This window comes from Halichoeres trimaculatus, unplaced genomic scaffold, assembly GCF_033239565.1.
Source record: "Halichoeres trimaculatus isolate MK-OKI-2021-1 unplaced genomic scaffold, fHalTri1.1 fHalTri1_scaffold_11, whole genome shotgun sequence".
Classification (NCBI taxonomy): Eukaryota; Metazoa; Chordata; class Actinopteri; order Labriformes; family Labridae; genus Halichoeres; species Halichoeres trimaculatus.
The window spans coordinates 28,380,282-28,395,199 of record NW_027437189.1 but is presented as its reverse complement, the minus strand read 5'-3'; the positions used below and the strand labels follow the sequence as shown (position 1 = coordinate 28,395,199).

Genomic DNA, 14,918 nt, shown 5'->3' with positions numbered 1-14,918 from the left:
ATGCAGTTCAGATTTTTCTCCATGATAACCAAGCAAGTCTGTAGACTCATCATGACACAACTTTTTTTATTAAATCGCGATTCACAAGCACAATCGCAATATTGTCCACCTAATCGCAAATCGCACCTTTTCCCCAAATCGTGCAGCACTACTGCATTGTCTCATATTCTTAGACTGGAGGTTGCCCCTTGGTCATATGCCATTGCATCTCGACACTGTGAATATCGCATAATGACAAACCTATATTGTCAAAAAAATTATACCAGTATTATCTTAGATGGTATGATATGGCATACCCTACCAGAGATCTATCTTGAATGTTTTCGTTCCCTGCTGTGCTGTGAGGTTACTTCATTGTAATGTTACAATCATCTATTAGCCATTTGATAGGGTCAGTGTTTGCATGTTGATGCACGCCATGCTTTAAGTTTCCAGCTTTCATTTCTAACTGCAGCGTCTGATTTAAAAAATATAAATGAAGTTAACAGCAGCAGGATTTACTTATATTTCTTTCCATTCCATTGAATTTCAAGATTTCCCTGCCTTTTTTGGATCAAGCTTTGTTACCATGACATTGATAACTGGAAACCTTCACTCATAAAATAACTGAAGTTAAATGAGATCAAACTACGTGCGAGCTATGATGTCAAAACCTACTGATAGGTGTCATAGATCCAACTGTGTTGAGACTGAAATTAAAAAAGTTCAATGGTTGTAAAGATGAAATAACTTTATTCTTGTTTTAAATAAAAGTCTATAACTCCAAAAAAGATACAAGGGGAAATAGTACATAAAGATCAGAAATTTAAAATGCAAAGTCAAAAACTGGTGCTTAAGATTTCACCAAAATGTTGGGAAGTTAGTTTTTATCCTCCCAGTTTCCTCTGGGAGGATCCCCAGACCCCAACTCATACAGGCTCCTTCTTTTGGGAAAAGTGTGTTATCTTACTTAATGAAACTTACGACTTATTGGCCGTATATAAGATGCAGATGTTGCTTTTTGTCCTTTGCTGATCATCTTTGCAAATGACTCTCCTTCTGACATATTTTTAGAGCTCAGGATGTGTGAGGACAACAATGATGTGGTATTTCTGGTTAGTTGGGTTTCAGTTTCACTTCAAGCCTCTACTGAAATCTAAACAAAGACATTAATACTCTTACACACACACACACAGCAGCCAGAAGTACAAGTTAATTGACAAATGTGAGAGGTATGTTTTTATGTTTTCAGACTCAGAGCAGGTTATTTCTGACAGAGGGGTGACTGTTGTGTTACAGAAAACCACCCAGGTGTGCCCTTACACGCAGAAAGTCAACAGAGTGTGTCACTTACAGCGTTTTACATTGTTCCTGTGGTTGTGACTAACTGACTCCATTGTTATTACTGCTGTTTTAGGCCGTCACTGTGAAACCTTTGTGACTTAAAGCGGCTCTTTGCTGCGTATGTATAGGATGACTCATGCTGTGATGGCTGCTTTGAAATCCACAGATAACCTTAATGGCTGGGCTGGAGCTGTGCACCGTGACTTCATGCTTTGCTGCTGTTGTTTTATCTCAGGTGGGAGCAGAGGGTGGATCAGAACGGCAGGGTTTATTTCGTGGATCACGTGGAGAAGAGAACGACGTGGGAGCGCCCTGAACCACTGCCCCCTGGGTAAAATTTCAAACTCCTCCCTCTTCATCACGTTGTTAAGATTCCAATCTTCATAGATCATATAATAAGCCTAAAACAAAATGATCCTGAGATCCTGTCATGGCCCTTATCATGTTATCTATTTTAGATATTTATAACAGTTCAGCACCCAGTGACTGTGGTAGTGTCACACATCTGTAAACTGTGTGCCTACCAGTTAATTGAATACCTGCAGAGATCTATCTTCAGTTTTTACAACCTTGAAAATGTCCGTTCAAACTTTTATTACAGGCTGAGGAAAAAAGACATAAATTAATGGCCCAGTCAATGTCAGAAGCTGAGCCATAAATGCTTACAAAGTGAACTCCCATAAGTGCCTTTATTTTTCTTCATCATTTTTTATCAGTTAGTGAAACGTTCTTTGAGCATCATACGTCTAGTTTACCACACATCCTCTCTCTGTCAGTTATCTGTGACGCATTTGGTGATATACATTTTTCAACGGCATCTTCCTTTTGAAACCGGGGAACAGATGGTGTGGACTGCAGTCAACTGTTCTGTTCTTCTTTCACTTTCTTGGTCCAGGATTTCCGAAGATACTTCAAATTTTGGGGAACACTTACCTTTTGCAGTTACGTTTGTTAGTGTGAGCAATATGTTCAAAAATTCAGGAGTATTATGTATTTGAGGCCTATTTGGGACCTTGAAAAAAATAACAATGGAAACCAATGGATTTTTTTCCTAATTTTAGCAACATACAGGCAGATTTTTGTTCAAATGAAATATGAAGGAATATTTAAATCTCATGTTACACTGTCTTATTTATTCAAAATATAAATAACACTAAAAAAGCTAAGTGAACCTTGAACTCAAGCACGTTATCAGTACTTTGAAGTACCGAACGTTGTAGCCAGTCCAACTAAAAACACTCTTTTTCTCTTTCTTTGATTTCTTCTTCTGTAGCTGGGAGCGCCGTGTCGACCAGATGGGACGGGTTTACTTTGTCGACCACATCACAAGAACCACCACATGGCAGCGCCCCACGGTGGAGACAGTGCGTAACTACGAGCAGTGGCAGCACCAACGCAGCCAGCTCCAGGGCGCCATGCAGCAGTTCAACCAGAGGTTCATAGTCGGGGTGAGACTTCCTCTTTGTGATATCATCCTGTCAGACTGCGATACCATGGGGTGTCAAACTGCTGTTTTACACCTCGAACAATGTAGCAGTGGATTTTTATTCTTATTAAAATGTTCTGATTATCTGTGTTGCAGCTTCAAGACCAGGCAGCAGCCGCTCAGAACAAGGAGTTTGACCCCCTTGGCCCTCTGCCACACGGATGGGGTAAGAAATCCAGAGTTTTCTACTGAATGCACAGACCTTTGAGACTCCTGAATACTAATATAGTCGACAAAATACTCCATGGTGCTTTTTCTCTCTAACTTTTTTCCTAAAATAATGTAGTTTTAAAAAAGATAGATATCATAATGTAACTGTTTGTACTTTCTCTTCTCAGAGAAGAGAACAGACTCAAATGGCAGAGTTTACTTTGTTCATCATCCTACACGCTCAACACAATGGGAAGACCCAAGAACACAGGGGTACAGTTTTTTTTTTTATTTTCTGTGGCTGTCATCTCTGAAATGTCTCCTGAAATTATTATTTACTAAATGTGGTTTTGATCTTTTCTTTTCAGGCTGCTGAATGAGAAACCACTTCCAGAGGGCTGGGAGATGAGGTTCACCGTGGATGGTATTCCTTACTTTGTTGACCACAACAGGAGAACGACCACATACATTGACCCTCGCACTGGGAAATCCTCACTGTACGTTCTCACATTGTTTTCTGTTGTATTAAAGTGTTCAGGTTACAAGCTGAAAACTTAGTATCACTCATTTGGGATATTAACTTTTTTTTAAATAATTAGATAATTAAAAATTAGCAACTCAGTATCAGCAAAGTAACCTTCTGTACTGTTTTTAAAGGACACTGGCCCTCATTTATCAAACATGCATACGCCCGAAAAATGGGTGTACGCTCCTTTCCACAAACAGATCGGCATTTATCAATCTGAACGTGGGCGTTGGGTACACTTAAGTCCCACACCAGGTCTGAGTTTGTGTACGCAAGTTTCATGTCAGTGGGCAGCACGGTGCATCAAGGGAAATCTCTTTGTGGAGGAGAATTATTAGATCATCTGAGTGCAAATCATTCTCAGACAGAAAAACTGATGTTTGTAGATTGATATTTAGATCGTTAAGTTAGATGATACCAAGAATGTTTCTAACATTTCACTCTTCTTCCGCCAATCTGTAAAATGTATGCAGTGAAAGAGCAGCAGCGCGAGCTGTCAGCTGATTTTTCTGCATAAAAATATGCTCTTTTATCGGTTTACTTTAAAAAAAAAATAAAAAATGGAGATGCTGTTATCAGTTTTTAATAAAATACCATGTCCATGATAAAGTCTCAGCAGAGAACATTTAGAGGACGCTGGATCAAACTTTTAGCCTGGGTTTTTATAAGGAAGCTGTATTGATTACAGGATTTACTGTGAAGATTATTTCACTCCTCACAATTTTATCATATAAGGTGAACTGTGTGCGAAAAAGTAACTATTTCATAACAAAAGATGTTCAGTTACACAGGATCACAAATGGGATTGTTTCGTGGTATGAATAATCATAAGCTCCGGTCTACTCGTGCATAATTGTGCACGATCGACAAATTTCAGCTCCACTCCCTCCTCAGTCTGTGACAAGTTCAGGCTGGAGTCTGCAGCTTCTTTTTACATCTTTAAAAGACAACTTTTCACGTTTCTGAACCTGAACTGAAACATTTAATAATATTGTGGCTCCTTGACTAACCGAGGTATAAGCGAGGGCTGTGTAAATTAAATGTTAAAACTCTGCTGTAGTTTAGTTTGTTACGTCCACGCTGTTGAATCACTTCAGTGGTTGCCTTGCAGGTGGTTTTTTCTGATTCACTCTACTTTTCCACCACTTTTCCGGCTGCCAAACAACGGGGCATCATTTCCTCTCTACCTCTGTTGCTATGGCGTTGTCGATTACCAGCATGGAGAAGTTTCCTTTTTCCCGTAATGCGTCCCTCCGTGTCGTAAATTCAGTGAGTTCGACCTGCTGAACCTTAAATATTTAGGGGCGTGTTATTTAAATTAGGATTGTTTTCAGCTGCCACATTTGTCAACAGCTGGTCAGGCTTACGCCGTGATTGGCACTGAGACGCACGTTTCATAAATCACACGACGATCTGCCCCAATTCCCACGCAAGACTGATAAATGAGAGCCAATGTGACTAAACCACTGAGTAGATGTGGCAAATTTGATCTAGTGTTTCTATGAGTTTACTTTAAGTTTTCTGTCAAGCCAATTTTCTAAACATCCTAGGAAAGCACAGCTCCACTTCATGGTAGCTACAGACAATGTCAGAGGAAACAAAGAAGATACTTCTCTGCTTTAGGGAGAGGTTAACCTTGTGTAAAAGAAGCTCCCTTGTTATTGTACCTCAGAAACGTGTTACCAGGAGTCTTTGCCGATTACCTGGCTTCAGTCTTTCCAGTGCTACTGCATACCAGTCATGAATGAGTAATGGGTGTTTCCAGTCAGGGAAGCCCATTTAGTACTGATGCTGACTAACTTACCAATCATAGCAGGCCTATAATACCTGTTAAAATAAGATATTCACACTTTTGTCACCTTTTGGGTTGTTCTGATATTAATAAACATGCAGCTCTTCATGAAGCATCACTTCTCAGACAGGTAGTTCAGTTTTACCATTTTGACATAAGTCAAGATATCCCAAATCTCTTTAGGATCTTGTGGCGCATTATCCTGCTTGACTGATGAGTCAGTCTCTCTGATGTAACACAACAGATAACTCGTCATAATAGCCTGCATGCAAAACATGACTCAAGTTATGACTCTGGCTCGGTTTCAGTTGTGGGAAAACCAGTTTGGTGACTTTGTGAAGAATGTGAGCGTATGATCTGTCAGGGATGGACACATACGACTAACATTCCTAACATTTTTAACCTACAGTGACTATAGCATCTTCTATGACACTTTTATATAAAAAGCACATGCAGTGCTGCATGAAAACTGTAATATACATAATATCAGATCAAAAGAGTGTCCTAAAGAAATGCCCCAAGTTACTTAAAAGATTTAGAATCCACCTCTTCTTCTGTTTTTTTTTCCTCTCACAGTGAAAATGGACCTCACATCACTTACGTTCGAGACTTCAAAGCCAAAGTGCAGTACTTCAGATTCTGGTGCCAGGTAATACTTGTGACTTAATTCTGTCTCTTTTACTCCTCACTTAAATTCTTCTTCAGTACATGTTTCTATCCAAGAGGTCACCAGTCATTTTCCACTGGAGAAAGAGAGTTGCTTATGTTACTGAAAAACACCTTTTTATATTTCAGTCAAGGCCAATTACAACTATTTATGAGATTAAGGGCTTAAGCAGTGTGGATGGATTTTTGTAAACACCTGATGTGACTGTTAAACACTCCACATTCAATCCACTATTAGTTTCACAAGCTGGTTGAACATTATCTTCATATACAAATGCTCATTGTTTATAACTAAATCAGGTCATGTAAGACTTTTTTGTAACTATTAGGAGTGTTTGTGATTTTTTATGCCGTTGCCTGAAAAGTTTTTTTTATCTAAAATCAGCATCTAATATTTTTCCTTTTTCTTTAGCAACTGTCGATGCCTCAACACATCAAGATCACAGTATCCAGAAAAACCCTGTTTGAGGATTCCTTCCAGCAGGTACAGTGATCTGCTCTTTGAGGGGATTTTCTCTTAATGGTGGCTTTGTTCCCACCAATAATGTAGTCCCCAGATACTCTTTTTATCTATTTTCAGTTTATTTTACACTTTCCCAGTGTGATGTCCTAAGTTCCTAAGAAATAACATCAGTGGATTGCCTGCTGCTCGTATTTTAAATTGCATATAATGTAATGTTATATGTCTTTGTCTTTTTATGTCTCTTGGACGGGATGAAACTGAAATGTAATTCCCCCTCGGGGAACAATAAAAGATATCTGAATCTGAATAAATTACCTTGCAGTTAATACAGACTTTTTTAGAGACACAGAAATGGGGTACTTAAAATCTTCAATCCAATCCTGAAACCTCATGTTTGTTTGGGTCTCTTATTTTCCAACCACAGTTTTTATGCTGATTTATCTAATTCATTTACACCCAAAAAGTAATGGTCTGTGAAGGATGTTGCCTTTACTGACCCCAGGTTGATGTGAGGAGTGACTGACTGGCACATAAAGGGGATGAAAGCAAACAGATGTCTGATCCAATTCAGGGAGCATAATAAGAAAACAGTTTACTTTCTTTTTTAATTAAGTTGTTATAAAAAAAACAAATATTTGGACATTTCTTTCTGCTATGCTTCATTTTTCTTTTCTTAATTTTTCACCTGTACACAGACAGAATGTGCAAATCAGCTGAGATTTAAGACTGTTCATCTTAAGATAAGCAACAGTAAAGGGAAAGGTTGATGTGGCTGCAGAGATAATCTTGCTGATAACGATTTTGCTTTCAACAGCTGAGTTTTATGTTTTAATTATGTTCAAGGATGGATGTAAGGAAATGATTTCCTGCTCTGTGAAACATGCTGAGATGATAGTTCTGAATGTGTTGAGGTGAATGTGTCTAAGTAGTGAATCAAACAAATTAACCTGTGAACGGTGAGAAAATTCACAGTTGTGTAACAAGATGAATTTCTTTTATTAGATAATGAGCTTTAACGCTCAAGATCTGCGAAGGAGACTTTGGATCATCTTCCCTGGAGAAGAAGGCCTTGACTATGGCGGTGTCGCCAGGTGAGATAGAAGATTATTTTCCCAAGAAGTGAAGCGTCTGGTCATGGATCGATTGGAAGTTTGGGGATTAGTTTAGTGACCTGTCATAGTTTCTGAGTTTAAATCTGTTGGCTCTATTTAATCTGATGATTTTTCCTACAATTAAAGTGTGTTGTTGCTTTTTGCACCTCTGGCATTGACACAAGTGGCGACCTCTCTTGTAGCTGCGGTGTTGTCCCTCTTTACTGAATTCCCCTCAGGATTAAGTAAAAGAAAAGAGGCTGAACCAGTGGTGTGTACCAGTGTGAATTTTCTTTACTTTTTCTCTACATTTTAAAATGTCCGTGGTGTCCTCTCTTCCAGGGAGTGGTTCTTCCTGTTGTCCCACGAGGTCCTGAACCCCATGTACTGCCTGTTTGAATACGCTGGTAAAGATAACTACTGCCTCCAGATAAACCCCGCCTCCTACATCAACCCGGACCATCTGAAGTACTTTAAGTTCATCGGACGCTTCATCGCCATGGTTAGTTTCTCTGTCATTATGCTGTTTCTAATGAGCAGGAAGATCGTTTTCTTCTTCAAACAAAACTAAGCACTGTGTTTTTCTGTCCTTCAGGCTCTCTTCCATGGAAAGTTTATCGACACTGGTTTCTCACTCCCGTTCTACAAGCGTATCCTGAACAAACCTTTGGCCCTCAAAGACCTGGAGTCAGTTGATCCTGAGTTCTACAACTCGCTTATATGGATCAAGTGAGTTCACAGAGAGATGTGTAGCAGTGTAACTGCTAATACTGTTCCAGCTAGATGTAAAATAAGGCCCCACATTTTTTTACTTCTTTTTGGGCTTTTGATGTTTTTCTCAGAGTAGACAGGGAAGTGGATAGAGCAGGAAGCTGGGTGAGAGTGAAGAAGTGACATGTGGGAAAGGAGCCAGGGGTCAGCTGTCTGCTCAGCTAACTGCATGGAGGCACACAACCTGCATACCAGAGCCCCCCAAAAAAGTTTTCATTTTTAAAAATACTTCTTTAAGTTTAGTTAAAAAAGGTCAACTTGATTTCAGTTAAAACAAACAAAATACTACAAGCTTGGAGCAGCAGATCTATTGAATATCTTTGTCTCAGGGTGTTAATTTCAAACTTGATCTGCTTGGATCAATTTCAGTGTGAGGTTGAATATTAAGTGACTGAATTTCAGTGTTGTCAAACCAACTGTACATGAAATTTCTGCTGCAACACACCCTTGAGGTTTTGTTGTCATCACTCCGTCTCTGCACTTCTTCAGTGGTGTAATTTTGGTTTCCCAGTGACTTATTCCATATAGAGTAATGACGAAGTGTAAACAAGCAGCACACTCCATGAACACACAGAGACACACAGTGTCATTTTTAGTCCATTCAATTGATTCTTCCTCAGTGACATTCACACTGATAGCAAACAAAAGAGAAACAGGTGTCGCAGCCCCGCCTTGAACATGCAGTGTTAAAGAGACAGTGTAGTGAGACAAGCCTCGGGTGTTTCCTGAGACTTGTACGTCCCTGGTAGATGTGGTTATTGAACTTTGCTGAGGAGAGCTGACAGAACAAGCAGTGTCATTGATCTGAAAGGTTACCATCCTGTAAAGGAGGATTTTTCACTGCCCTTGACAGGTTTGTTTCAACCCTGCGTCCAGTAAAGGCTTTTCTCCTCCCAACTGAATATTGATTATTCCTCATGAGGAAGTCTGCTGACCTCAGTTAGCCTTTGTCAGGTTGTATGTCTCAGGTCATGTATGTGGCTGTCAGAGAAGAGACGGTGGAGCAGAGAAGAGTCTGGGTGGAGTATTGATCATACGTCTTTCCCCCTAGAGTCAGAACCATCCTGTGCCATCAGTGCAGCTGTTAATCCTTAACGAACAGCTCAAAGAGACAATCTATCACTGAAAAAGAAAGCCTGTAACCTTCTGCTGCCCTGTTCATTGATTTCCCTCTGACCTGAAAGTCACAGTACAGTGCTGTTGGAGATGTGTTGTGATGGTCCGTTTTTTCTCTCAGGGATAACGACATCGAGGAGTGTGGGCTGGAAATGTTCTTCTCTGTCGACAAAGAGATCCTGGGAGAAATCTCCACCCACGAGCTGAAACCAGGCGGAGGAGACATTCAGGTCACGGAGGAGAACAAGGAGGAGTACATCAGGTGGGTCCACTTTTGAAATAAATCAGCCTGTCAGTTCATTTGATAAAACATTTCCCAAAGTGATTGAGCTGGAGTGTTGATATCTGTTTGTCTTTGTCTCCCCCTGCAGGTTGGTGGCAGAGTGGCGGTTGTCCAGAGGAGTGGAGGAGCAGACACAGGCTTTCTTTGAAGGCTTCAACGAGGTCCTCCCTCAGCAGTACCTGCAGTACTTTGATGCTAAAGAGCTGGAGGTGAGGAGGGAGACAGTTAAACTGATTGCACTGGAACAGAGTCTTGTGGATGTATTAATTATTTTTTGTTGCAGGTGATGCTGTGTGGGATGCAGGAGATCGATCTTGCAGACTGGCAGAGAAACACCATCTACAGACACTACGCCAGGAGCAGCAAACAGATCCTCTGGTTCTGGCAGGTTCGTTTGTACCAAACTTCACTTTCATGAAGTGAGGTGTGAGGGATGTCAGAAAAACAATACAAGTTTGTTTAAAGCTTCACCTGTGTGAGTAACTTCTACCTGTTTGCTTCATCCTGTTGATGAAGAGATGAAAAAGGTTCATAAAGTTTAGAGAACTGGGGTTTATGGTATTTTTTCTTGAGGTGAGAAAGCTTTGAGATGAGGTTGTGCAGATTGTGAAAGTGGAAAATATGTAGATACCATGAGAAATAATCTCACACTGACCAACATTTGATCTAAATGTAGAACTCAAAGTTTGCTACGATTCCTTTTTTATGTTAAACTGAGTGTTGATGTATCTGTGTGTGCTTGTTTGCAGTTTGTAAAAGAGATGGACAACGAGAAAAGGATGAGGCTGCTGCAGTTTGTTTCTGGAACCTGTCGGCTGCCTGTTGGAGGCTTTGCTGACCTCATGGGTAATGATCACAGAAATAAAACCTTTAACCTTCAACGTTTAAGTCAAATACTTAGCACCGCAGCTCCTCCAAGTCTCTCAGATCAAGGCTGGATGTTACTGCATTTCCGTTTTACTCTAAACGTGTTTGTCATTCATGTGACATGTTTGTGAAGCACATTAAGACATTTTAATCTCGACTGCTTGATCTAATTATTGCTGATCATTCCTCAACAGGAAGCAACGGTCCCCAGAAGTTTTGTATCGAGAAGGTGGGAAAAGAAAACTGGCTACCCAGAAGTCACACATGGTGAGTTCATATATCAGAAGTTTGAGCATTTGCTTCATGTACACAAATTTTTCCTGTTTTCAAACACCAGACAATTTTGTGGATCTTGAAGCTCTTGAATGAGGCTTTGAGAAGCTGTAGATCTGCTGCGGTTTCAGAACTATGAGGTTTTGTAGTAGTGTGTATGAGCAGAATCTGACCTCTGAAAATATTGCAAACACACCATTTTGTCTCTTTTTATTACATTTTTTAGGATTTTGATTGAGTTTTTATAGAGATTTTAAACAGATCTTACATTGATTAAACACTAGAGGATGAAAAGTTAATACAAGCCTTTTTCCACCCCAGCTTTAACAGACTGGACCTGCCTCCCTACAAAAGCTACGAGCAGCTGAAGGAGAAGCTGATGTTTGCCATTGAAGAGACGGAGGGCTTTGGACAGGAGTGAGAAGAAGCTGAGCCAGCGAGGAGAGTCTGAAGGAATTAAAAAAAAAAGACCACAAGTGTTAAATTCAGGGAACCTGTTGAGACGAGGCAGGTGTCAGCTGTGCTTGTGCTCATGCATGCATACACACACCTGTGAGGTACCCTTATGGGTTTGTGTATCAGACTGTTTCCTGCATGTTGTTGCAAAGGAGAGCTGGTGTTTTCATTTCTTCTGCGTGCAGCAGGTCTGAAAGTTTTGTCCTCTTTAAACCAAAACACTGAGCTGCTCCTGTCTCTCAGAATGTGCGACACATTTTGCATGAGATCCTGAAAACTCACCCTCTTTAACATCTATCTAAGGGAATGCAGTATATTTTTCCTCCATTACTGTGATCATTTGATGGTGCGCTGCAGCGTGGGTTAGAGGTAACAGAATCTCACAGCTGTGTCCTGTGGAGGCATCTTTGACTCTCTCAGTTCTCTGTGTTAAGTTGCTCTGCACTAAAGCGTCTGATAAAGGTCGAGGTTAACAGAATCAAGAGTGTGAGGGTGTGACGTTTTTCCTGAAACAGGGTTCATTTACCAAAAATTCAACATTGCTCGAAGATTGTTTGTTGCATTTTAACAAGTTCCATCTGTTTTTCATCCACCTCAGTGTCCTATCCCTGGATTTCTTTCTTTTTTATCATTTGACGAGGGTGAAGCTTATTTTTAACGAAACAATAACACGTCAAAGATGAGTGCTCCAAATAAACATATTACTAACGGAAGTCAGATTTGGGAGACTTGACAGCTCTGGTTTCAAGTATTTGATCTGTGAATCACTTCATGTTGGTTAAAAGTGTTAAAAGTCCGTTATTTAATGTGGTGGGAAGAGAAACCCAAATGGACCCTAGTTTTATAGGGTCAGAGTTTGAATGTTGGGATGCAGGATGGGATTGAAGTATTCTGGGAGAATTTATAAATTATTCTTTTTAATCTCGATCACTTTACACCTATCCTCTTTGAATCTTGGGATGATGTGTTTCTGTTTGGCAAAGCATTTAAAGCGCTAAAGCTGTGCCCAAGTTGAAGACAAGCAAAACACCATTTACAAAAAGCCAAATGCAAGTCGAACCAAATCCATGTTTTCAAATCATGTCGAACAGTAAATAACAATTTCAGAGAGCATTTTTCTGCATGTTGCTCCTCAAACAAATGTAGCATCTAAAAAAAACACAGAGCAACAAAGCTGCTGTTTTATTTCAAAATTTTTCTTTCTTTCACAACAGAAAACAAAAACAGTCATTCTTTCGTAAACTTAAAGTTCTTCTTGAGAAGATAAATTCCTACAAAGAAGAATTTTACCTACAAGTGTTTCCTCCTCACAACAGTCAAAAGCTAAATCTCCTGACCCATTAGTGTTAAATCAAAAAGATAAACTCTCTAATTTTGCTGAAGTGTTGATCACCATTAATGTTGTTTCTGTTAATTATAGAATTATATCTACAATAAATACCTTTTGGTTTGGTTTGTCTGACTTAACGCCGCAGCTAATCTCGCACTGGATATAAGAAGTGGACAAAGGCAAAAAAAAATTTGGAGTGTGAAGGTTTGCTGTAGATCATTTGAGCTTAAAGTGACCAGTTTTGGTGTAAGTGCAGAGCTATTGACAAGTTTTAAGGCACCACTGCTCTAACTTTTATAGCCTGCTTCATTTATAATAAGAGCTAGGAGCTGGTTTTGAATAAAGTAAAAATATAAATAAATTGTGAGAAAAATAAAAAATAAAATGTTTGGAAAATGCACTGGAAAAAACTGGAAATCACTCCAACGAAATGTTGTACAAGACATTCGCTGTTCATTTTTAGGGCTACGTGTCGATTACAACGTAGTCATGCTTCATTGTTGAATCGATGGGTCCAGATTAGAGATCAGAACCAAAAGAATAAACACAAATGTTTACTGAAGTAATAAGTTAAGAAGTAATGGTCATCTTTGGTAAACATGCATGAATCTGACTAACTGCAGCCAGAGGAGTCGCCCCCTGCTGGCTGTTAGTAGGATTGCACTTAAACCTTGTCGCCACCATCAAGCCAGGCTGTGTCCACTTCTCATAGCCAGCCTGTGCTTCTGAACGACAATTACCCATTACAAAATGTTTTTTTCTTTAAATCCTAAACTCAGGAGGGAGTTTCTTTCTTTGGAGTGTGTTTTTGACTTAATTATTCAAACACTGCGGAGCCCGGTGTAGTTACTGAGGAACATTGTAAACTATGTGATGGCCTTGTTTCCACATCTCGGTGGTCTGCCATGTTTGTCGTTAGCCTTCAGGTAGCCTTATGTTGACCCTCAGACATCAGGTATTCAGACCCAGAGGACTGAGCCGTGTTCTCTTGAAGAAGCTGCACCAGCGCTGCAGAGTGAGAAGACTTGAGCTGATGAACCTTGGCTTAAACTGTGACTTCAGCTGAGTGAGAACTACTGAGTTAAAAACGTCAGTCTGATAAAATGAATGTATCATGATGAAAAGATGATTGGTTAAGTTGCCTATTTACATTTTTGCCTCTGATTTTTACCCTGTGCTGATGAGTGCTGTTTTAATCTTGTTCTGGGGATGTAGAGTAAATAAGAAAATATGTAAATATCAAATTAAAACAACCTTTTTTTTGTTGCTCCAGAATTTTCCATGTACAACTAAACCACTGTCACTTTCCTGTACATGAAGACAAGTTGTAAATGGTGTCAATAACAAATTTTCTTTTGTAAAAGAGAGGTTTTAATAAGAGGTATATGGTATAACACTATATTTTCTTTTCCCTGGTTTAATTTCTGATGTACATGAGAGATGTGTAATATAGAAATTGTCACCTTAATAAATTAAATCAAAAATATGTGGCTGTGTGTACGATGAATGTCAACCCAAGAAAACATTTTTTCTGATTTTTTTTTTTTTTCCCAGATTCTGTTAACCCTCTCAAGGCAGATGTTGTAGATTTGCAACAGCTAATTGCTAGTTACCTAATTACTCCACATCCACATTTTTCAAGCCTTTTTTTTTCTCTGAAGCACCACTGCAGAGCTTAGATGTGCATTAGCAACAAACAGTTTCCCACTATCCCACCAATTGTCAATTGTGTCACTTTTAACATGGCTGCCTCCTTGGTTTCACTGAAACAGATTTTCAAGGCATCAATTTCATGTAAGTTTCACATCCAACCTCTATTAATTTAAAACTAAAACTGCATAAGATGAATCCTAAATATATATGGATACAGTACACGCCAATTAGTAGATTATATCTCCTCTGGGTTTTTCCCTAGGGGTAGCTTTATTTCAATGTTGCAACATCCCAGAATGCATTGCATGTGAGGGTCTCTCTCAAAAAAAATCAGAATTGTATATAACTACCCCATATGATATTTTTCCCCAAATATCTGACTTTTTCTGTCACTAAAACTTAAATTGAGCCTGAAAGGGTTAATAATCTGATCGTTTTAAGCTAGAATTTCTATAAGCAACAATTTGATGAATGCACGAGACATGGTTTCAATTTTAAGAAGGTTAACACCTCAAAATTTAAACTCACCTGCAGTTATGAAATCTCTGGCAGCGTGTTTGTCCATGACGATACATTACATGAGAAAAATTCCAAGCAGGGGTTTGTGTCTTATTTCAAGACATTAAAAGTCAAGAAATGAAACCTGAATTGCCAGTAAATATTTCAATTTTG

At 39.3% G+C, this 14,918-nt stretch overlaps 1 protein-coding gene across 2 annotated transcripts in view; it reads left to right on the top strand.

The window, feature by feature from the left end:
• itchb (itchy E3 ubiquitin protein ligase b) overlaps positions 1–14,027 on the top strand; it is a 28,392-nt gene extending 14,365 nt beyond the window's left edge. For both annotated transcript variants that reach the window (XM_074681342.1, XM_074681341.1), the window contains exons 9-24: positions 1,559–1,654; positions 2,597–2,771; positions 2,906–2,975; positions 3,148–3,232; positions 3,328–3,456; positions 5,854–5,926; positions 6,356–6,427; positions 7,409–7,497; positions 7,840–7,999; positions 8,093–8,226; positions 9,506–9,646; positions 9,756–9,876; positions 9,951–10,055; positions 10,417–10,513; positions 10,729–10,801; positions 11,129–14,027. In XM_074681342.1, the coding sequence (XP_074537443.1) occupies positions 1,559–1,654; positions 2,597–2,771; positions 2,906–2,975; positions 3,148–3,232; positions 3,328–3,456; positions 5,854–5,926; positions 6,356–6,427; positions 7,409–7,497; positions 7,840–7,999; positions 8,093–8,226; positions 9,506–9,646; positions 9,756–9,876; positions 9,951–10,055; positions 10,417–10,513; positions 10,729–10,801; positions 11,129–11,228 (1,720 nt within the window). In that variant the 3' untranslated portion in view covers positions 11,229–14,027. The remainder of the gene's footprint in view (positions 1–1,558; positions 1,655–2,596; positions 2,772–2,905; positions 2,976–3,147; positions 3,233–3,327; positions 3,457–5,853; positions 5,927–6,355; positions 6,428–7,408; positions 7,498–7,839; positions 8,000–8,092; positions 8,227–9,505; positions 9,647–9,755; positions 9,877–9,950; positions 10,056–10,416; positions 10,514–10,728; positions 10,802–11,128) is intronic.
• Positions 14,028–14,918: the final 891 nt, after the last annotated feature.